At 43.3% G+C, this 22727-nt stretch overlaps 2 protein-coding genes and 1 non-coding gene across 4 annotated transcripts in view; 1 reads left to right on the forward strand and 2 right to left on the reverse strand.

Moving 5' to 3' along the window:
- KNL1 (kinetochore scaffold 1) overlaps positions 1–15411 on the reverse strand; it is a 29404-nt gene extending 13993 nt beyond the window's left edge. The window contains exons 1-10 of the mRNA XM_075501742.1: positions 15255–15411; positions 12367–12436; positions 11897–11936; positions 11586–11645; positions 9961–10022; positions 9375–9430; positions 8866–8905; positions 7720–7757; positions 7320–7372; positions 561–5819 (exon numbers count right to left, since the gene is read on the reverse strand). Coding sequence (XP_075357857.1) covers positions 561–5819; positions 7320–7372; positions 7720–7757; positions 8866–8905; positions 9375–9430; positions 9961–10022; positions 11586–11645; positions 11897–11936; positions 12367–12401 — 5643 coding nt within the window. The 5' untranslated portion in view covers positions 12402–12436; positions 15255–15411. The remainder of the gene's footprint in view (positions 1–560; positions 5820–7319; positions 7373–7719; positions 7758–8865; positions 8906–9374; positions 9431–9960; positions 10023–11585; positions 11646–11896; positions 11937–12366; positions 12437–15254) is intronic.
- A 347-nt stretch (positions 15412–15758) lies between these two features.
- Positions 15759–15840, forward strand: TRNAS-GCU (transfer RNA serine (anticodon GCU)). The gene has a single exon. It is a non-coding gene; the product is annotated as a tRNA-Ser (tRNA).
- A 2143-nt stretch (positions 15841–17983) lies between these two features.
- Positions 17984–22705, reverse strand: RPUSD2 (RNA pseudouridine synthase domain containing 2). 2 transcript variants are annotated; one of them, XR_012775798.1, is made up of 4 exons: positions 22204–22701; positions 21422–21718; positions 19326–20696; positions 17990–18681 (listed from the first exon to the last, which is right to left on the reverse strand). XR_012775798.1 is itself a non-coding variant. In XM_075501743.1 (3 exons), the coding sequence occupies exons 1-3, from the start codon at positions 22591–22593 to the stop codon at positions 19884–19886; spliced, it is 1500 nt and encodes a 499-aa protein (XP_075357858.1). In that variant the 5' UTR covers positions 22594–22705; the 3' UTR covers positions 17984–19883. The 2 variants fall into 2 exon arrangements, 1 of the variants encoding a protein (XP_075357858.1); XM_075501743.1 differs by having other exon boundaries at positions 17984–20696; positions 22204–22705.
- Positions 22706–22727: the final 22 nt, after the last annotated feature.

Here is a 22727-nt window from a genome sequence, read left to right on the forward strand (position 1 = left end):
ATTTCTCAATCAAAGCAGCAGCCACCACAGCACACCCTTCCAGCTTTTGGAACTAGAAAGCTTCTACTGATGTTGTACAAACTTATTTGTAAGGTCAGATTAATGTTCCATATTTGCACAGATTTTCTTGATTCAGCTGCAATTTCTGCTGTCTATAAAAAAGCTAATTTAAACCAAACATCCATGTTTGGATTTTAAATAATTGCTTTAGGCCTTACTCTATCATGTACCTAAGCAATAACTAGCAAATAGTTTAGTTCAGAGGACTAAGAGTATTTAGTCGAGAAAGGATTAAAAGGATACTATGGAGAGAATTATTTAAAATTGACATATCCCTTATTCTGTCTGTTTTGCATGGTTCAGGAAAGTTGCACACATCAACCGGATTCTTCTACTTTGGCAAAACAATGAAAAATACAGGGGACGACACAGCAAAATGACAGCAAACTGGTCCTTAAGAGAAACAAGAAAACCTACCAATAGATCTGCTTACACCCCAAAGCTTAAACAGAAGTCCTGTTAGTGTTCACTGTATCCTTACAATGAGTGATTAGGCTCACCTGCAAGTCTTGGGAGGCCTCACCATCCAAGTTTTCATCCCTCTTGAGCTTCTTTGGACTTTGAAGATCCTCCTCATGTTGTTCCAAAGCTCTTTTTGTGTTGTTGCAAGTTGTTGTCTCTTCAAATTGATTCTTTTCACTGTGGGAGATTTGTTTTTTGCTTATCTCATTGCAAGCATTTTCCACGAGTTCAGAGCTTACAGATTCATTTGAATCCATTTCTTCTAGGCAGACGGGAAGAAATTCTTCTGCTATAAACTGAGAAGGGCTGAAGTTCTGCCTACTAGACTTCTTGTTACCTGGGGTCTCACGAGCGTTTACGCTTACTTCTGAAATGGGTGCTTCTCCTTTGTCTGAAGATTTTGCATTTATGTCTTGTACACTAGAAACAGAAGGATTTCTTCTGTTTGGTAATTTAGGCTGGAAGATAACTAGAGGCATATTTATTCCCTGATATTTATCCTTAAGTGCCGTGCCTAAATTTGCATCTACGGGAGCAGCTCCAGATTCAAGACACGTGTTGTCCTGCTCTTTTGTATAAAATAAATTATTTGGTTCATTTACAGTATTTTTTCCTAACCTCAAGGTATCCTCTGGCTGAGTTGATGATTTGGGCAACTGGTCAGAAAAAACAGTTTCAGAAACGGAGAAAACTGCAGATTTCCTTCTAATATTTTTCAGTTTTGAACAAACATTTAAAATACCTGATAATTCAGGTGCAAGAGTAGGATCTATTTGATCTCTTGGACTGTCACTGACCAAAAGTTGCTTAGTTTGTTCAGAGTTTATTTGAAAGTCTTTTGGAGGTGTCTCCCCTTCAGCTGACAGCCCCTCATTTTCCTTTAGTTCCTTGTTAGAAACTGGAACAAGGCTTGCTCCAGTGGAGCCTGAATCTGTAGCTAAATCTTCATGTCCAGATGAATCATCTTTCAACACTTGGTTTCTCTGAGTACTACGTGCATCTGGAGAACCCGCCAAAGAATCTGGTTGCTGGATGGGAAGTGAAACATGGGATACCAAATCGCCACTTTCTTCACTGCAATCCATGGGCCCATTACTTGGAAGCTTGAAAGAGACTCTCTTTGATTGCAGTTTTTCTGGCTGTAAGAGATCCTGCTGACTGTTTACAGGGGCAGAATTATCTGTGGGAAGGTCAAGATCCTGTGGTGCCCGCACATCCGTAGCCTCTTCTGGAAGCGAGACAGAATAAATGGAATCTGGTGTTGTGCCACTGTGGACTTTGATAGCTCCTTTGTCACTAGGAAATGCTGAGGCTGATGAAGCAGAAGAGGGAATGCTGGGCTTATCCTTAGATTTTGTATGATATTCACCATTCACGTCTTTTGTATGCGGGGAATCTATTTCATCTCTGCAAGATGACAACAACGCACCATGCAAGTGTGGTTGCTGAGTGCTTTTATGTGACACTTCTTGGTTCTCAAATCCATTAATATTGTTATTAACAGCAATAGTATGAGATGCAGTTATTTCCATATCATCTTGGTTGTGGGTAAACACAACTGTTTTATCAGCAGGAACTGCAGAAATGGCTGGAACAGACTCTCTGTCCTGTACATCAATTTCACCATTTAATACAGCAGTGTGAGTTTTCGTGATCTCCATATCCTCAGCCAAAGTAAAAATGATGGTTTTGCTATCTGAAACAGCCTCCTGTCCAACCTGCTTGGCCAGGTTTAACCTATCCTCACATAAGACTCTTTCAATACTTTCATCAACAGAGTGAGACTCTGTCATTTCCATGTCAGCTTGGTAACTCGTAAACATAATTGTGGAAGTTAAAGGAACAGACTGATTGGGTTGCCTACCTTGCAGACAATTTTCTTCCAAAGCTACATTATGGGTTTTAGTGATTTCCATATCATCCATAGCAATCATAGTAGCTTCACTATTTGAAAGTGCTTGCTGTCCAACCTCCTTATCCAAGTGCAGTTTATCATCACGTACAACTTTTATGGGAATTTTATCAGCAGAGCAGGACTTGGTAATGTCCATGTCAGCCTGGCTACTTGTGAACATAACAGTTTTAAGAGGATGAGCTGAAGAGACAGAATGAAGCCCTACCTCATTTTGCAAGGCAATTTCGTGGCCTATTGCAGCCGTATGGCTCTCTGTGATCTCCATGTCATCATTCTCATTGTTCAGTGAGAATAAAACAGTCTTTTCCCCTGTTGTTCCCTTCAAGCTTTTCCTTCCAGTCCTTTTAGCCATGCTAAGCATCCCTTGAGATGCAGCCTTTTCCATAGATTTGTCAACTGCAATAGTATTGAGTCTACTTATTTCCATGTCGTCATTGTAGGTAAAAACACAAGTTTTATCTCCAGAAATTAAAGATATGTCATCATTTGAACTTTTACACTGCAAAATTATTTTGTCTGCTGAAACTGTATGACTTCTGGTGATGTCCATATCAGCATCTTCTGAAAATATGGTTGTTTTCTCACCTGCAAAAGGCAAATGTTTTAAACCAGTCATGGGTAACATTTTCTTGCCAGATACCAAGGAGTACACATTGCATGCAGGCTGCTCCTGACTATTTATTGTCATTGTGACCCCTTTTTTTAAGGGCATTATTTTATTTTTGTCTTGAACAATGTGTCCAGGTACCGCTTTTCTTTCTGATAAAACAGGATTGATGTTGTGATCAGGAACCATTACCGCACAATTTCCAGTCAAGTCCATGTTTTCACCAGAGGGAAACACAACTGACTTTTCTAAAAGTGAAGGCAATTGGGAACTTCCCTTATGTGGTTCAGACGTATTGGCTAGTAACGGCTCTTCAGCACCCCTCAAGTGCAGGCCATCAACTGAGTGCGGATCTCCCTCTTCTGAGAGAGGTTTTTCAATTGGTAAAACAGTTTCTTCAGAATCGACACAAGTTGGCAATACTTTGTTTACTACCTTCATAGTATAGGTTTTCTCTTGCCTGTCTGAGTTTTGGCAATCTGCTTTTATTCCTAATATTGTTCCAAGTTGTTGGTTTCCTTTCATTCCAGAGGGAACAGGCTCATTACTGGAAACAAGTGAACCATTTGCAGCCAAAGGAGTAACAGTTTGCTTATTTGTGTTCATTTTCAAATCCCCACATTCTATTGCTGCAGTCTGACTTGCAATATCTACACCAGAACTACCAGAAAACTGGAAGGTCTGGTTTTGCAGCCGCTTGGGTATTATGTTAGTTTGATTATGATTATTCTCATATTCTTGTACTGTATTAATCGGAGCAACATCAAAGGCAGCAGGATGAGTTTTGGTTATGTCCATGTTTTCATCATCTGAAAACCTACCCGTTTTGTCATTTGCGCAGGAAACTGAAGCGTTTAGAAGGTTTTTTCCCGAAGGTTGAGAGATAACTACTTTCTGACTTTGCAAAGACACGAATGCACAGGTGTCAGTGACAATATTCTCAGGGGCATCTCTCTTTTGCTCTTGTAATGAACACATGCTCGTTGCACAGGAACTTGGACCACTTGCCTGAAAGTTTGTTTTTCCAAGCTTCTTATCAACCATGATCATCTCAAGATCTTTACTATTCATTTCTATAGCCTGGCTTCTTTTAATATTCCCATCGATACTGATCACCTCAAGATTTTCCTTGTCTATATCTAAAGAATTTGCACCTTCACTGACATGTTTGTGCTGGTTCTTTCTCGGTATTATTTTACAATGCATTTGTTTTGCTTCTGCAGTTATCCCATTGCGTTGATCATCAATGACAACAGCATGGCATTTAGTTATTTCCATTTCTTCCTGTTCATTTAAATTGAGAGATGTAGATCTGTTATCAAGAAAATGAGGTTTGCAGGTGACAGAGGTGGACACTCCAGCAGGAGATTCATTTTCAACATTCTTTCCATCATCCTTGACAAGACAGGTTTTAGTCAAGTCCATGTCTTCTCCTGAGAATATTACTGTCTTCTCACCTGGCAGAGAAACACGTTGAGAGTTTGCTAGTCTGTGCTGAAGTCTACTCGTAGAAACACCAGTAGACACTGAATTTGTACATGAATCAAAACCAACATTCACTGAAGCAGTCCCGTGATCTTGGGTCACTTTTTCGATTCGTTCATCTGAGCCCAAAGATAGCTCAAGTGCACTATCTTTATATGACACAGCAGCTCGGTTATCTAAAGATGTTAGACTCTTTGTAATGTCCCTATCACCGTGTGCTGGACGTCTGTTTTCTGCTAGTGAAGAGTTTGTATTAACTGGCTTTTCAAAAGTTTTATGATGTGAACTGTTCATTTCTTTAGTACTGTCATTATAGATTACATCTGTATAATTCCCAGTAATTTCCATGTCATCACATTTAGAAAAAACAACAGTTTTATCACCTCGGAAGACAGTCTCAGAAGAAATGGATCCTGGGATGGCAGACATTGTTCTGGCCTCTTGTTTAACAGTTTGCAGCACTGTAGGATCTCGTCTCTCTTCAACATTTACTGGTTTTTTGTCTGTACAAAGTTGAGGGTCCTGCTGAACAATGAAGTGCTGATCAGATGCTCTCTTTAATATAGAATTGTCTAACTCTGTGGATGGGAAATCCTTTTTGAAGTTTAGACTTCGATTCCCAACACTGGAGAAGGGAAAAGACATTTTTACAGTGTGACTAGTTGTCATATCCATTCCATCGTCTGCAAATGCCTCAGTAACATCTGCACACAGTAATTGCTCTGGTGGAACTTCACAGATACCAGAAAACATAGCTTTAACATCAGATGCCTGGCATTTTGTCATTTCCATTCCATCGTCTTGCCCTCTAAAGACTTTTGTTACATTGCAGGTGTCCAGTGGTTCATGGGAATATGCAAATGCCACTGACGATCGTGCCATGTCTTCTGAGACTTGTGAAGGGACAAAAAAAACATTCTCTTTTTCAGGTCCCTCAATAGGATTGAGTGACTTTTCATTTGACTTCAAGCTCATCAAAAATTCATTGAAATTTATTTTTTTTACAGCAGTAGTATCTTCCTTCTGTTCAAAAGATGGGCATGAATGGCTTGTAGGGTCAGAGAAAAAATGAAACTCTTTGCTCATTTCTGCCTTTCCATTGTTAGAGTTTAACCCAGCCAGAAATGATGTGATATCTATTTTCTCAGTTTTATCAGCTTGATCGTTTTTCAGGTTACGTGTGATCACTGCAGTGTGACTAGCTGTCATATCCATTTCATTTTCATCTGAAAAGATGAGGGTGGTGTCATGCCTAGTTGCTCTTTGAATGGTGTTGTCCGCATCATGCCACTGAAAAAAAAAAAAAAAAAAAAGGAAGAAATTAGTTACTGACACTTAAAACAAATGATACAATGGTTTATTCTATTTAAATCAAAAGTCAACTAATGCAGTCCTAAGGTTATAGCCCTATCTTTAAATCTTCTCTTTGGAAAAAAAACCCCAACTTATTTCAGTCCTCATCAATAAGCAATAACACATTCAAGGAAAGGATGATGACTTAATTATTAGATGATATCACTTTAAATGGCTTTTTTTGAAAGAACATGTCTCAGTTTTACTGTTGGGCAAAGACTTCATATCTAGACATATCTTGGTAAGCATGGAACAATTACTGAGTCTTATGGAACAGTACTTTCTATCTCTCTACAGTGTGGTTTCTGCCTTCCCCCCCCACCCCATAACTGCAGGTAAAAACCTTGCCCAGCTTATCATGCATGTGGCCCAAAGCAGCAGCACCAAGTTGGAAGTTTTAAAAGACTTTTCCACCACCAGCTAGGAAGATTTTAGTCTCTTTAAGAGAGAGGATTTACAGTTTAAAAGCTGTAGGAAAAAAATGGCCAGTAACAAGATATAATGCTATATTTTATCAACTATAATGAATATATTGATTAAGAACAGCTTCATGTTTACTTCACATTACATATGCTATTATATAAATGCAAGAAATAAAATATACTAGAAGCAGCAGCACAGCCATATACATTACCCAAGAGAAGGAGAGACGGAGTTCAGTCTGACCTTTATAGCCTCACGGTATACATCTTCTCATCCACACTAGATTTTAACTGGGTTTTTTTTGTTTGGTTTGGTTTTTAACATTCATTAACAAGGGCTACCATATGTTTTTAAGCCACATCTTTAAACTCAACATAAAAGTCAGAAGCCATTGCAGTAAGGGAGACTGTTTTGACAATTGCTTTGTTTAACACCACAGTGCCATAACATCATCACTGAAGTGTGACACAGTCCAGGATTTCCGTGCAATTGTGCCTGTGAGGGCCTTGGCTAAGAAGTTTGTGTGTTATTACTTGATTCAACTGAAGAAATTCAGTTACCTTTTCATGCTAATCATTGCAATTTGTCTAAAGCTTTTTACCAGCAGAAACAGAGAGTACATTTGTGCATATCCATTCTACCCACAGAAGAAGAAAAATACACAAGCAGAGAGTAATACATGAGAAAAAATACATAACCAGACCTATGTGAAACATAAGCTCCTTTGCCTATTCTTAGATATGAATTGAAAAGAATGGAGGAACCAGCTCAGGTACTGAAAAATTAGCAAGCAGTTTTAGAAGCCAGTTATCAATACTGCAGTATAATGCCTATCAGATTAGGAAAATACTTCAGAATATAGAAGATTAGCTTTCAGAAGAACTTTATGTGAATATGCAAGGATTTCTTTTTTAGTCAGTTGAGTTACATTTTTCATCTTTACTACCTGAATTATTGGAATATATTTTGGACACTGATATTTTCAGCACCAAAAAAATAAAAGCTTTCATATACCTCAGTCTGCTGCACCAATGCCTGGATAGGGGCATGAAGCAAAGTGTTCATCCCTGTTGAAAGAAAAGGAAATACTCCATTTGTTGCGCTATTTTCTTATTATTTTATCCACTGAGCTGAAGATCTACGCACTTGTTTTACAAATACCACTGAGTCAGTAAGTACAACTAAAACCAAATACAGCCTGAAAAATATTTTCAGTATTCCCTTCAGCATGTGGAAGAGCCAGCCATATTTCTACAGTACAATGCTTGTAAACAGATTTATGGGACAAAGCCCGTTCATGCAATAGTCATCTCGGTCAGGGAGATTGTTCTAGGCATGTTAAAATTATTCAAACAGAATCAATAGTTTTGAATAAAGATAGTCATTTTGTTATTACATCTATTTCCAAACTCACCAGTGATCTCACATGGAACAGCTTCAGGTTCTTCATTTCTACAAAAGGTGGGTTAGGTAAACAGTTTGTTAAGAGATTTCAAAACAGAAGGCTTCAGCAATATACTGAAAAGGCAGAGAATTCTGATGCATAGCTCATACGGGACTGGGCAGCAGATCCCAGACATTACTTATATGTCTTCAGTATATTCTAATTTGAGTTACGATCTTATTTTCCCCATGAGACTCTCTCATCTTAGCATGCCACAAGCCATTGTTCAACATACAGATGGCATTTTAATTCCTCAGTGACAAGTAAAAACCAGAGAAAAGATTAATTCTTTATTTTTAACTCAGACCTCCCACTTTTAGTTATTCCTTTCTCTTTGGGAAACTGCAGCTGTGTTCCTAAAGCCTGAAATCATATCTGTCTAAAACAAAAAGCCAGATACAACAGCCAGCTTGTGTGGTTTTCCATCTAACTTTTATGCCTTCTGCTCTCCACTGTTTTATTGATGGCTCTTTCAAGACCAAGAAATCTTAGCTAGAGTACTGATCTTTATTTATATATGCACACACACATATAGATATGTTACTATATTGGGTTGATACTTTTAAAAGCATGAGTTAACTACAGTTGTACATAAGCTGTCTCCTTGCTATACATTTTAAATGTAAGAAATTTCCCTTCATACACAGAAACTGTCCAAATCTGTTATTTTACTTACCAGGTCATTTTCATTTTTAAAATCCCATCATCGTGTTTTATCTAGACAAGCACTTTGAGGCCAGACTAACATTTTATCTATCTCTGAGGGAAAAAAGTTATAGTAATAAATATTGAAGACTATGTCTATCAGATATGGAATTTGGTAGGTCTTTCCTGGAAAACATTCCCAAACAATCAGCTTTGGAAGGAAGCAGTTTCAAGCCATAATTGTTCAATTTTTCAGAAACTGCTGTCTTTTTGTGAGTGACCAACACAGCTATATCCTTTTTTTGCTGTATCCCTTCTTTCACCAATCAAAAGCACTGAGCAATTTTATATCTAAATAAATATGTATGCTGCATTTCTTTGAGGGGTAATATTTTGGTGGTTGCACTTCATGTGAAGAAATGTATTTGCAGGACAGAACTCTATAGTCATGGGAATTTTTTTCAAACTTACTGATTAAGCAGGACATCGTTCCTCGTATCTGCTGCACACTCTAAAAATAGTAAGAAAATTAGACATTACAATCTGAGAAGCATGATCAAAACATTCAGAGACAAGAGTAAACTGCATAGAAAAGGATGTTCTGAAGTTCTCACTCTTGATGTGCCTTCTTATTGTGGCAAAAACCCAGAGAAGCAAAGTACTTGAAAATGCATTAGCTTTTCAAATTCTTCCGATGTGATCTTTGACAGAGTGAATGTGGCATTCTGCTCAGCCTTCTTTTGATCTAAATCGCCAAGGCAGATTTTGTTCTAGGTGCATTTTGTCTAAGAAAATAACTCCTTTTCTGAGCTACAAGGTCCACAATACCAGTAACTAATGGGTTTTCAGCCAGCCCATTATAAACAGCTGACCATATTGTTCCTGAACTGTGACTGACAGGCCTGACTTCTTAAATTCAGGCTAAAATCTTGTTGCTAATAGTCTGTGAATCTTATCAGGAGAAGAGAAAGGAGTTTTACCTGTACTTTCTCCCTCTGCCGTGCTATTCTTAAGATCTCGCTGGAAGACTCTGCAGCTAAGAAAAAGCAAAAAGAACCAAAACAAAACAACCCAGTTTTTGAAAAACACAAGACCATCTGTTTTGAAGCAAAGAAAAAAAAAAAAAAAAAGTAGAAAAATTCAGCCCTAATTTCAGTCTTTCCACATGGTATGCTCTGAAATGAGATGTCAAAAGCCAGAAGCTTACTGAACCCAACCATATTTTCCAGCGGGAAGATGCCATTATCATACTTAAGATGGAAATCACTAAAAAATTTAATGGGAAGCAAAAATTCCTAGTTATATTAAATTCACTGAACCGTTTTTTTTCTATCTAGGAAGATTAAATGAATAATGGCTCTCTTGGGGCTCAAAATCAACTCAATACAACAACAGTTACCAGTTTGCCTTCACTGACTGCTCACAAATGTAGGCAAACAGCAATTTTAGGGGGTACCAGATCATTACCTATACCGTGCATTTTAGGGGGTACCAAGTTATTGCCTATAGCCTGCATTTTATGCTTAAATAAAGGATGTAGATCTGCATCCTTCAGATCAAACTTACTTTATGGTGTTCGCAAAGCTGACACGGCGCGAGTTTTTCCTGCGTTTTTCTATATTGATATCCTGACAATAAAGAACACAACACTTTGATATACAGAGAACTGTTCCTATCCCATAAGCCACAATAAGCATAGCTTTTCATGAAACTCAAAACCAAACAAAAACCACACCCCCCTCAAAATAATAATCTATGAGCCCAACAAGTACAACAGCTATTTACCATCATCCTTAAACTACTTTATAGCTCTCCAACTTCTCCTGACATAAAGACACCATCTCATAAGAAGTAGGATCTAAAGATCACTTTGAGAGAACTGCCTGGTTTCAAACACAAGAAGCAGAACAGCCAGTTATAAGGATTTTTGTCTGGCATACTAGGGAAAATATATGTAGTTGCTTAGCAAGAGACTTGCAGGATTTTTTTTTTCTTTAGTTTTCCATTACAAGAACTGAAAAAAAAAAAAGGTTTATCTTCGTGGGAAAAAGGGAAGGATTCATGAAAGAATCAAAGTCACCATTTTCCTATAGAAATGTTTAAATGGTGTCACTGACTACATGATCATACAAATGTGATGTTACAAGGTATGTAACGATGCAATATTACATATACTGGAAAGCTAAGTCATCGTACCACTGCTGTGCAGTTGTCTGCAATAAGCTTCCCTAGCTAAATGGCTCGGTCTCCGGACTGGAATGCTTGTTGTTTAAGAAAACACGAAGTATTAACATACCTGGCACTACCCGTTATATGCACATGACTAACAAAGCCTGTAAAAGACGACTTTTTTTTTTTTTTTTTAAATCACGTCTGCAACACAAGCAGTTATGAATGATGTCACACTACTGTGTATGATAGTCTTATATTGCTCATTAGCAGTACTGTCCATCATTCTTACAGTTTACATGAAGACTGTGAGCCCCTCTTCATACTCAACCCAGTTTTAAAATAGATGTGTTGTGCATAAGTATTTCAGGCTCATATTTCATATTCTAAAGAAATTATTAGAGGCTTTTTCACTGAAAGCATTATATGCTAAAAATGAGTTTTCAAGTTCTGTAATCAGAAACAGCTAAATCATATAAATATATGATGCAACGAGAACATTAGTCCATAGAACACACCCTAGGTAGAAATGGCATTTAAAAGAAATCCGAACTTAACAGGCCTATAGTTAAAATTTCTAAGAAAGAACGGACACTATAAACATGAAATATATTCTGTATGTATTTCTGGAAGAGAATGTTTATTTTTTAGCTTTTACTTTAAATAAATTGGCAGGCTCGGTTTGTTTCAGATGTAAAACCATCTCACTGACTGTACCAGTTTGTACACTGGTGGACCAAACTTCAAGTCCAATGGACTACAGCAGGAGCAAGTTATGCCTATTAATCTCTGTTTATTCCTCTTTTCTTGATAGAATAAATATTCTGATGTAAAATAGAAGTATAAGAAAAACTCGATGGATTTCTTATAATATTGAGTACTCCAAACATTATCCTCCTAAGCAGTTATTACAAAAGTTTTTACACCTGCATTACTCTAGTGACAGAGTTTAATCAGCAACAAGTTGACGAGCAAACTGAAGATGTTAAGAGCATCGGCAAGAAAGAACTTAATAGACCTACCTGCGACAATTCATTCCCATTTCCCAGATCATCAAGAGGATTTCGCGGAGCCTTTAAGATCTAAAAGAAAATATAATAGTTGAGAAGATCAGCTCCAACTACAAGAACTGACTACTGGGCTGGAGAGGGTTTCTAAGAGCCACCAGTGCTCCAGTTATCATTCTATCATATCATTCTAATAGGCTCTTTCTTTGCTTTTGGAATGCTTTTCTTCAACTGTGATGAGAAAACAAGTTCCTCTTTACAGCTTCCCTTTCTTTCTTTCACTCACTCACACGGTTGTCTTTTGAGAAATGTCTTAAGTTACTCACAGAGGACAGTCGCTTCCCTCTGATGTGCTCTGTATTATCACTGGAGGGGAAAAAAGGGAAACTGGTATTAGGGCATAAACTTGAACCAAGATGTATTTCTTGAAAGGTACTGCCACATTTTTAAGGTTAATAAATGGATTTCTCCATTATTTTTACAAGTGTGAAATTAAATAAACAAGCTTGCATGGAACAGATCATTCATTCCAGCACTAGTTCCCAAAAATAAGCCTTGGAAAATTCAGCAGATTGCCCTGCAACCCCCATGGCCAGTTAGTCTCCAGACAATCCACTGCTATGAAATTTCCTCAGAGATTTCCTACACATGATCAAAGCAGCTCCCTGTTGTTGTTCTTCACAATGGAAAACGCATTTCATTCAAGAGATGCTGAAGTGCACACAGGGATTAAGAAAAGTTTTACCTCTAAACAATATTTATACAGCAAGAAAATTCTTAGAAGGTTTCAACTTACTTTTCCATGTTAGGGTCTACACAGATCGCGTCCATTTCTGAAGGATGTGCTTTTCCTGTAAAATACAGTACTGAAATCCAAAAACATTAACGAATCTCAGTAAGAAAATTGCATAAAACCACAACTAGCTACTAGCCTTAGATGCTGTAATTTTTCTCTCTGTCTTTCTCTAGTCACAGAAATGCACCGAGGTATAATAAGCCTCTCAAGTCCATGTTTTCCTGCTATCTATCATATTATAAAACAACTGTGCTAACAGTTTAAGTCTTACTGTTTAGACGTCCTTTTATTTAAAGTTAAGATTCTGGTAACTGTTGGAGATCAATGTGATCCAACCTTATACAATACGAAGTTTGCTACTTTGCTCTGACACACAAGACAATTTTTCAGTCAATACTTCCCTCAGCCCAAGAATATGATATGTCAATGCCAATAACTCCCACTAGCACAGAAAACTACAACACTTATCAAAAGTTGCATAAGGGAATAAAATGAATTAACCCACACTGACAGGATGCCACTGCTAACATAGACTTAATATTGCCTAACATTTCTTGTAAGCCACAACAAAATCCAGGGCTTTGAATACCAGGTTAATATTCCTCATAACTTCAGCTCCCATGGACCTGACAAAGACCACCAAAAAACCGTACCAGAGAATCGACACTATAAGATCAATACGTGCAATTTTCTGTGCTATTTCCTAGATTTCAATGATGATCTTTATCTACGTGCATCCCTCCATCAATAACTATGCAAAGTATCCTTACAGGAGAGCTATAAGCAATCTGACAGCATTTTATCACATTACTTTATTCTCCCCTTGCTAAACCTCAGCAAACAATGTTGTAAGAGAAACCCTCGCCTAAGTAAGGATTAAGTGATTTGTAAAACTTACAATTAAGTTTTACAATTAGAAATAGAGAGATCTGCACAGAACTGCTCAGCTTTTGTGTTTCACAGCATCACAGGCTGTCAGGTCTGCAGGGACCTCTGGAGCTCATGTAGTCCACCCCCCTGCTCAAGGCTGCAGGAGGTCGCTCAGGACATTGTCCATTCCAGGTCTGAGCATCTCCAAAGAGGAAACCTGTTCAGGTTATCTCTGGACAACCTGTTCCACCTTCACTGCATTTTTCCCCCCTTATGTTTAAATGGAATTCCTTGTATTTCAGTTTGTGCCCACTGACTCTTGTTCCTTCACTAGATACAACTGAGAAGAGTCTGGCTCCATCTTCTTTAAACCCTCTCATCGGGTATTCGTACACATTGATAATTTCCCTCCAATAAGCAACATCCACTGCTCTCCCCTTGTCCACCAAGCCAGTTACCTCATTATAGGTGATTTAAACCACAAACTGACTCTTATTTCCCAAGCTAAAACTAAGCCTTTTGTAGGAAAAAGAAATATCTAGATTTAGCAAAATGCTAAATCACATAAAATGCTATTGCATGTTATTGGGATATTGCTCACAAGGCAGAGCAGAGTTTGAATTATGGGGGGAGGGAAAAGGAAAAAGACAATGTTCAGGCAGGGCCAGAAAGCATGATGAAAAAACTTAACCAACAGGGGTTTTTTTTTCAGTAAATTTCTATTTGCTTAAACAGAAAAAAAAGCACGATTTTGAAGGCAGCATTAAGTGTGAAGGTATAACAAATAAGAGCCAGAGAAGTTTCCCAGAATGACATTGTACTTGTACACAGAAGCTGATCTGCTGAAACGAACTTTATTAATTTCTTGTTTTATTTTTGCAGAGTAATTCCTCTCACCAAAGATGTAGCAGGTTTACGTCAGTACCAGTCAGAAACGTAGCCAGAGAGGCCTTGGCTTTCAGGGCCTGCAGCTCTGAGGCAACAAAACCAAGACACTGCTTTCAGGCAGGCATCCCGCGGTGGCCCCCCGGCCAGCAGCCTGCATGCTTGGCACATAAGAGCTGCTGCACTGGGTCAGACTAAACGCAACAAAGAAGTGACATAAAAGATGGCCCTGCATACAGGTGTCTGGGGAAGAGCGAAGGAACAGAGCATGGCTATAGAAAGCCTCGTTTAGTCTGCTAGGAGTCTGCTATTAGGAGGTCTATTAATCTGGAATTCACGTCCCAATCAACATGCTCAGTAGTCATTCTCTGATCTTTCTTTGAACTTATTTACATATCTTTGACCTACAAGCATATGGCGGCGAGTTGAAATGCTTTGTTCCGCTGTTTATGAAGAAGCACCTCTTTTCATTCTTATATTTGATAATTAAGTACCTCTCAGTTCCACACTGTGAACATGAAGAGTCACTCCATAATTTTTTTCAGTTCATTCATGATCTTATAGATGCCCATCCAAGCCCTCCTCGGCCTTCCCCCTCTTTAAGAGTAAGAATCTATTTAGTCTCTTTACCATTCCTTTTTGTTCTCAAGCTGTTTCCCTCACGATCCCTTGTGTTGTTTGTTTTACCGCCCTGACAGGGCTGACAGGCTGGGAGCACTGTCCAGAACAACATCCAAATGCTGAATTACACCTCATTATCACTTATATCAGTGTTTTCCCAAACGTGAATCACTTCGCATTGATCAAGATTGCATTCATCGGTCAGTTTATCAGGCGATTCCTCTCGCGCTTCAAGGCCGTCCCCGACCCCAGCTACCCCAGGTGAAATCTCCTCAGGCCCGGGCCCGATGCCGCTCAACGCTCTTTCCACCTCGCTCCTAGAGGCGCCAGGTCCGCGGGGGAGGCCTCTCCTCCCGCCGTTTGTCCGCCCTCCCCTCACCGGTCGCTACCCCGCAGGATCCGCCTCAGCGACAGGCAACTGCCGTCGCCTCAGGCGTTCCCGCGCTCCCGCGGCCCGGCCTCGTCTCGCCTCCCCCCCCCCCCCGCCGGGACCGCTCCGCGGCCGCTCTCACCCACTGCTCCGGACACGGCCCTCACGCCCGCCGCTGGCGGGGCGCTCCCCCCTCCTCTCCGCCGCTGCCCGCCGGCCCCCAGCTCCCATAGGGCTGGGCCGCCGCCGCTTCGCTATTCAAATCTAACCGCCGCCTGGCGCGCCTGCGCCTCGCGCCAAATCGCCGTCGTGACGACAGCAGAGTGGCGCTCTACGGCGGCCGCCGTACAGCATGGCGCCCCCCAGCGCTCCGTACGACATGGCGGCCTCGGCGGAATCGGCCCGGTGCCTGCCACGTCGGTATTCCCCTCGCCAGCACGCCCCGCGGCCGCAGCGAGGAGGCCGGCGCGGCAGCGGCCGGTCGGCGCGGGGTTGCTCGGTCCCCGCGCGGCGGCCTCGCTCTGCGTTGTGCCCAGGAAGGGCCGAGCAGCCGGCGCCACCTCGCAGAGGGAGCGGCGGGCGGGAGAAGATGCCAGGAGCGGTCGGCGTACTTTCTTATAGGCTGGGCGAGAAGGGGAACTGTCGTGACGAGGTGGCCGAGTGGTTAAGGCGATGGACTGCTAATCCATTGTGCTCTGCACGCGTGGGTTCGAATCCCATCCTCGTCGGAAAGTGGAAATTTTTCCCCGCCATTTTTTTTTTTGGTTGTTGTTTTTTTGCCCCTCCACCTCTCGGCGGACCGAGCCGCTCGCTGCCGCTGGCTCAGGGCCCGCTCAGGGCGCGGCCCGTCAGCCCCGGCGAGCTCCCGCCCTCCCGCGGCAGCCCGGCGGCCGCGCTCCGTGGCGCGGGGAAGGGCGTGAGGGGAGGCGGGCACTGCGGGCGGGCCGCTCCGCGGGGGTAGGCCCCACGCGGGGCCTCCGGCCCGTGGGGACACCCCTCGGGCTCCCGCCTCCCCGGGCTGACACGGAAAGAAGGGGAAGCGAAGCTGCCGCCCGGGGCAGGCACCGTGGCCGTGGCGGTGCCAGGACAGCGTCCCGCGGGTTCGGGTGTCACAGCCCCGGGTGTCTGGGTTCTGGTCGAGCTGCCGGATCTCTGCCTGCCCCTGGGGTCGGCCGCCTTCCCTCTCTTCTCCTCAGAAAGCGGCCGTGCTCTGGAGCCGCAAGCTGTGATGTCGCTGGGAACAAACCACTTCTGAATCTCTTCTCACAATCCCAACAGCGTCGTAGTCGGGCTGGCTTCGTCCTCAGCGGGAGCTTTGGGTAAATATTTGCAAGATCGGGTTGAGGGAGCTCCAGCCAAACCGATCCCAGTGCCTCATTGAAAATACATCAAGGTTTGCTTTAGAAAAATAACGATTGCCCTTGGCCTTGCTTTCCATGAAGCTATGACGATTTAAAAAGCATAAATGATTGTATTGAAGAGATACGGGAAAGCTTTTCCTCTCTGCCTAATCCATCAAGAGTTAACTTTTTAAAAGTCTGGAAATAGAATTTAATGAAACACAGAGCTCCCATGGGACTGCCCTGCTCCACGGGTTGAACACATCATGGCAGCGCGGGAAGGGGCCTCTCGCACATCATTTGCTGGAACAGCTCCGCGAGCCCTCCAGGCGCACGCGGCGGCAGATTGAACTACACTTACATCCTTGTGGAAATTAGGTTATACTAAATCCTGTGCAGAGAATGGCCAGGTCATGACTCTGTAGCCTCACAACTGGCACCCATAACGGACCAGTTAAAACACAGCTGGAAAAGTGGGATCGTGCGGAAGATGGGCACCTCGGTGATGTTTTAGGGGTTAATTCTGAGTCAGTCCTACACAACGAGTGGGTAAGGCACAGCGAAGTTCCCAGCAGGGTTTGTTTGTCTAGGTAAGTGCTTTAGCTGCTGGCGAGATGCACGTTCTCCCGGTCCTTTGCTGCAGCATAGAAAGATGTATCAAAATAAAACTGTACTGGAGAAAGGACTTCTTCCAGGACCTACACTTTGTGCAGGCAACTTTATGCCTACACTCACCCCACAACCAGGACACAGTATTTACCTCAGAGCTAACCTTAGACAGGAATTTATCACAAGACATCTCTAATAGTAACACTTTCCCTATTAGCAGAAGAGCAAATGCTGACTTCTTGTCCATGTTTACAGCACATATGGGCTGGACACCAGCTCTGAACTGAAATAAAATGAAATACGATGCAATTGGCAGTAGGCTCCTTGTGAAATCAACCTTAAATTTTCATTGTTCAAAGTGTCTTGAAAACAGAAGCCCTGGGGTTTCTTGACCAGCAAGGTGTGATAATTAAAAGATGCTAACTACAGTCATTATGATAGCCAGAAAAAGTAAAAACCACAGCACTGAGCTCCAGTTCCACATCAGGCCCTTCAGCCATCCAGTCTCCATCTACTGGCACAAGTCAGTACAATCCCTTTCAGATGCTTATTTCTTACAGAGAGGAAAAAAAAAACAAACCAACCCCCCCTCCCAAAAAAAAACCCCAGACAATATAACTTGGGACACCTCAAAGTCTGATTTAAAACTGTTGCCCCTAAATCTACTACCTTTCCCTTGCATCTAAAGCTGGTAACGGCTGCAGACACCCTTATTCGTACACTGAAGGTGCCCAAGTTACATGAAATACGTATTCAGTGTATGAACAATCTGGATCACGCTAGTTTTTAGCGTCATCTCTCAAACGCAGGGGACCTTTTCTCCCCTTTGTTTAACAAGCTGCCTGTAGCTAAGTACTAGACCTGGCCTTACTACGTGATGGCAGGAAAAAAAAATAAAATCCAATCTGTGGTTAAATTAGAATCGCGAGACACCCTTGGCAGGATGTGGAGGAGCAAAGCTCAAGCCTGAGTGAACTTTTATGGACACATTCAACACATCAGAGGGATGATCCAGGAGAGAAAGAAATCACTTGGCTACTTTGAGCTATGGGAAGAAGTAAGCACTGGTTTATTCTGTTTTGGTACGCAAGTCCTGATGCTGGTAACATCATCAAGTGATTCTAGGAGCCTTGCCAAGGAGGGAGGGAGTCATTCCTGCGGGCACTGGCCAACCTCAGGTCCCCAGCATCCCACTCACAGACACCTGTGAAGCAGGGAGTTCTCCAGTAACCTGTGTGAAACGGGCACACCGGTAATAAAAGATCTGCATGAAAACCACGTCTTAGGGGGCTGAGAAACAGCTAGAGCTCCCTAGAGCACAGCATGACAAGGAGAGATCATCTGAGACCAGACCACACTCCAGCAAGGCTCTTGCCACACTTGCTGAATAGTTATCAGGTCCTCTGGATTCCTTTCTTCACCTTTAAAAAAAGGCTTCTTTAATATTTTAGAAGTGTAGAACGCTATGCATGCTGCCTGTGTAGGAATGGGCGTGGAGAAGCATGGCTATGGAGTGACGGGGCTAGAGACCACTGTCTGCAAACAGTCCTGAAACAACACGGCTCTTCCCAGGTAAAGGTTCTGATTGTCTGCAGCAGTTACCAGAGCTGGTCATTACCACTGGTGACACATACGGAAAAGAGGAAAAAACAAAAAAGATAAAAAAGAACCTGAGACAGCAGAATTATTATAATAACCCTCCCAGAGGCCAAGAAGCGATGAACACTGATGAATATAAGAACTATAGTGATATTTATCATCCTGGAAACATATTAATATAAAATGTATAAAAAAAAAGGTCATCTGGTTCATAAAACAGCATTTGTTTTTCTTTAAAGCTGATTGTCACACTGAAGTGATATTAAAAACAATTCCACACCCATCAGAAACAACCTGCTTATAGTACGGTTTAAAAAAAAAAAAAAAAAAAAAAAAAAGAAGTTGGCAGACTGACCTCTACTTTGGATTTTTGCTCAAGTATGAAGATGTTTTCAATGAGGCATAAGGGACAGAGATCGAAAGGTTCTCAAAGAGAAGCCGGATGTTTTTGAGAAGGCAGGAGGTAAGTCACAGGAGAGGTAGCAGAACAGAAGGGCAAAATCTACTACATCAGCCTCCTTATAAATCTCATAAAGACAAAATCTGGGGACTAGTACCTCCAACAATAGGCCCAATACAAAGAGATCCATCCCTAGAGTTACTAACTTTAAATTAAGTCATTATTTGAACCAATTCTGGAAGAGCAATTTCAAAGCAAACCCCACCTTGCTGACAAACAGTAAGCACAAAATGGATCAGCTTCACAGTGCTCCGATTTTACCTTATGGCATTCTCGGTGATAATGTTTGGGTTTTAAAATCAGTCTGACAATAAAATACAGTAAAAATAGTTTTGTGTATGACATAACATCCAGCGTGTTGATTGACATTCCAGGGCTCTTATTGTAAGATACAAGAACATAGCAGGCTGGAAGAAAAAACAGTTGCTGTGCATGCACTTAATTATCTGTGCAGATAATCGACAGCAGACCCAGAATACGTAGAGGTGGAAGGCAAAGCTGCCCATGCCGAGTGATGTTTGCTGCCCTGAAGCGCTAGTTCACTAAAGGACAACATAAATCTAGTGTTGTAGCCCCATCTTCCTGCTCATCTTTCACAGTGCCTGTGGGCAGCCAGGACAGTTCTCCAGCCCCAACAATCCTTCCCACCCCATCTCAAGTCACGGGCAGTTTGTTCACCTCAACCACAGTGAAAAAGTAAATCTTGGGTCTTTACAAGATGCTTTCCTGGCCAGCAATGTCCGTAGGTGTCAGATGTCCTTGGTCATTCCTCCCAGTCTTCCATTGCCCACTCAGGCATCTTGGAGCAATACTCAAACTCCGCTCCCTTATAGCGCAAGGCATGTAGGTACATCACCAGCTCCTTGGGAGATGGGTCCCGCCTTGTAATTTTACACTCCAGGCATAAAGGGTCCTTCTCTTCTGAACTCTTTTCTCCTGTTTGCCCGTCCCGATTCTCACATGAACCGAGTTCTTTATTTTTTTCAAGCGTTTCCAGGTTGCTATCAGAGTTCAGTGGACAAGCTGCTACATCATTTCTCTCAGAATCCTTAGGGTCCCTCTCGGGAGCCTTCTCGTCCTTGGCAAGGCAAGAGTTCTCATTTATAGGATCAGCCTGCACAGACTTTGTACACTCACTTGAATTATCACAGTCTTTATTTTCAGTGTTGGAGTTCAAGTCCTCCTCCGAAATACCCAAGATATCCAGGCTCTGTTTGGAACGATGCTCCTCTACTAGCGCCTTAAGGAGTTCTTCATCTGTTTTATCGATCTTGCCACCTTTCCCCCTGTCGGGGCCCCAGGCTTCCATATTATAGATGGGGTCATTGACAATAGGATGCCCCAAATACTGCAAATGGACCCGGATCTGGTGTGTGCGGCCAGTACGTGGAAGACACTTGACTACGCTGGTCTTGCCGTTGTAACTGAGTCTCTGGAAGATGGTTTTGCAGAATTTCCCTTTGGGATCCACGCGGCACACGCCCACTTTGTAAGAAACGACCAGTATGGGCTCTTCACAGACCACTTCATGTTCTGGAAACTCCCCCACCACACGACAGACATACTCCTTTTCCAGCTATGGGGAGACACAAGAGTAACTCTCAGAAAACAGAACAGAAAACTCTCTCCATCCTGATTACACCCGAGTCCCATCCTAGCTACTCCTCTCTTTCTCTTCAGTGAAATACATTTGTAGGCAACATACTGCCAAAATTTTATTACAACTGAACAGGAAAGGGGAAAAAAATAAAATCAGCTATTTAAAGCCAAATTTCTCTCACGCTTTCCCCAACTAGTCAGGAAATCAAGAACACAAAGGCCTGGCCTATTTTCCTCACATTAAATTTGAGAGCCATCTCTCGGTGACCTTCAGTTTATAGCCTTGAAGCAAATCCTGGAAGTTAATACCCTACAGCTACAGTTCTGTTTGGGTCAAGAGCCACTGGAAAAATGAGAAAAACTTCTGAAACTTTTAAAATGGAAGAAGTATTAGATGACTGACACATTTCCACTTACAAACAAAACTGCTCTCTAACTAGTCTGCACAATCCCAGTCGGTTTGCACAGTCCCTTAGGGAAAGGGATCCCTTTCAATCTAATATTACCAAAATCAATTAAGTTTTTAGTTAGTCTTTTTCTCTTGATGCCTCTCATGCTTAATATAATAAGAACAGTAAGGTGACCACAAGCTGTTTTGGGAACTTGGTCTTGTTTAGACCAAAAATTTGGCTGACTTTGGACCTGTTTCAAGACAATACCGTGCAAGAGACTCCAAAGCCTACTGCAGCCCCTAGCTCTCACCTGTCTCTCCCGAACCTGCTCATCAATCCTCTTGGATACCTCTACGGTCTTGGCAAACATAAGTACTCCCGAGGTCATGCGATCGAGTCGGTGAATGGTATGCAGCTCCTTCAGATCGTGCTCTTTGCCTAGGATGAAGATGACTGTGTTGTGACGAAACCTGCCGCAGGGATGGACTGGCAAAGAGGAGGGTTTGTCCACAACCACCACCTCATCGTCCTCCACCAAGATCTGGATAGGCTGGGCAGTGACCGGCGGCTCATGGCGATGCACCGTATTCCTGAGGAAATCATTATTCTGCAAGAAAGACACACAACTGGCATGAATCCAGCCTGCGCAACCACCCCATCTGGCCACACACGATGGGGGCTTGATATTGCGAGGCGGGGGAAAAAAATGAAAGCCCCTTTGTCCTGGAGGCCAGGATTTAGCACCACAACTCTGCACGTCGCTATCTTAATTTGATAACCCGCCTCAAGCGTATCTCCGTGCCTCGCCCGTTCTCGGGGCTGGGCAGGGAGCCGTGAGGCACGCGGGCTCTGCGCGGGGCTGCAGGACCCCCCTGGGGTAAGGATTCCCCGGGAGACCCGCTTCCCCCTACAGACCGCAGACTTCAGCACCACCACGGGCTTACTCCACCGCACTGCTCGGGGTGATGCTCGGCGCTAGAGCCGAGCCGGGCTCTCCCACGCTGGGTCACCGGCCTGCCACGCCACGCTCTTTACCGGGACGGCTCCAGGGGCGCCCAGCCCCGGCGGTACCCGGCCCCGGGGGGTGCCCACCTTGAGCACGATGTCCAGGTCCCGCACGGGCTCCTCGTTGAGGCGGAGGCGGCCGGCGCGGGCGGCGGCGCGGTAGTAGGCGAGGGGCTGGGCGCGGAACTCGGTGCTGAAGACGTGCAGGAGGCTGCGGCCCACCCAGCGGCCCTTGCAGTAGGTGCGGAAGTCGAAGTAGTAGGGCCGCACCTTGCGCAGCCCTCCCTCGAAGTAGTAAGAGGTCTCGGCGAAGTGCGCCGCGCCGAAGCTCACCCCCGTGCTCAGCTTCCGCGGCGGCGGCACGTAGCGCTCCCCGGCCGCCAGCCGCCGCTTCTTAGGGGCCGGCGCCGCTTCCTCCTTGTCCCCGGGGCCCGCCTCCCCCTCGCCGCCGCCCGGGCCGGGGCCCGGCTCCGCCATGCCGCGGCGGGGAAGGAGCGGGCGCAGCGGCCGGGCCCCGCTCCGCGCCCCCAGGCACCGCCGCGCTGCCCACACCGCGCCGGCGCGCCGCCTCCCGCGCGGCGCATGGCGGGACGCAAGGCAGACGCCGGGCG

This window comes from Mycteria americana, chromosome 5 (assembly GCF_035582795.1).
Source record: "Mycteria americana isolate JAX WOST 10 ecotype Jacksonville Zoo and Gardens chromosome 5, USCA_MyAme_1.0, whole genome shotgun sequence".
NCBI classification, from domain to species: Eukaryota; Metazoa; Chordata; class Aves; order Ciconiiformes; family Ciconiidae; genus Mycteria; species Mycteria americana.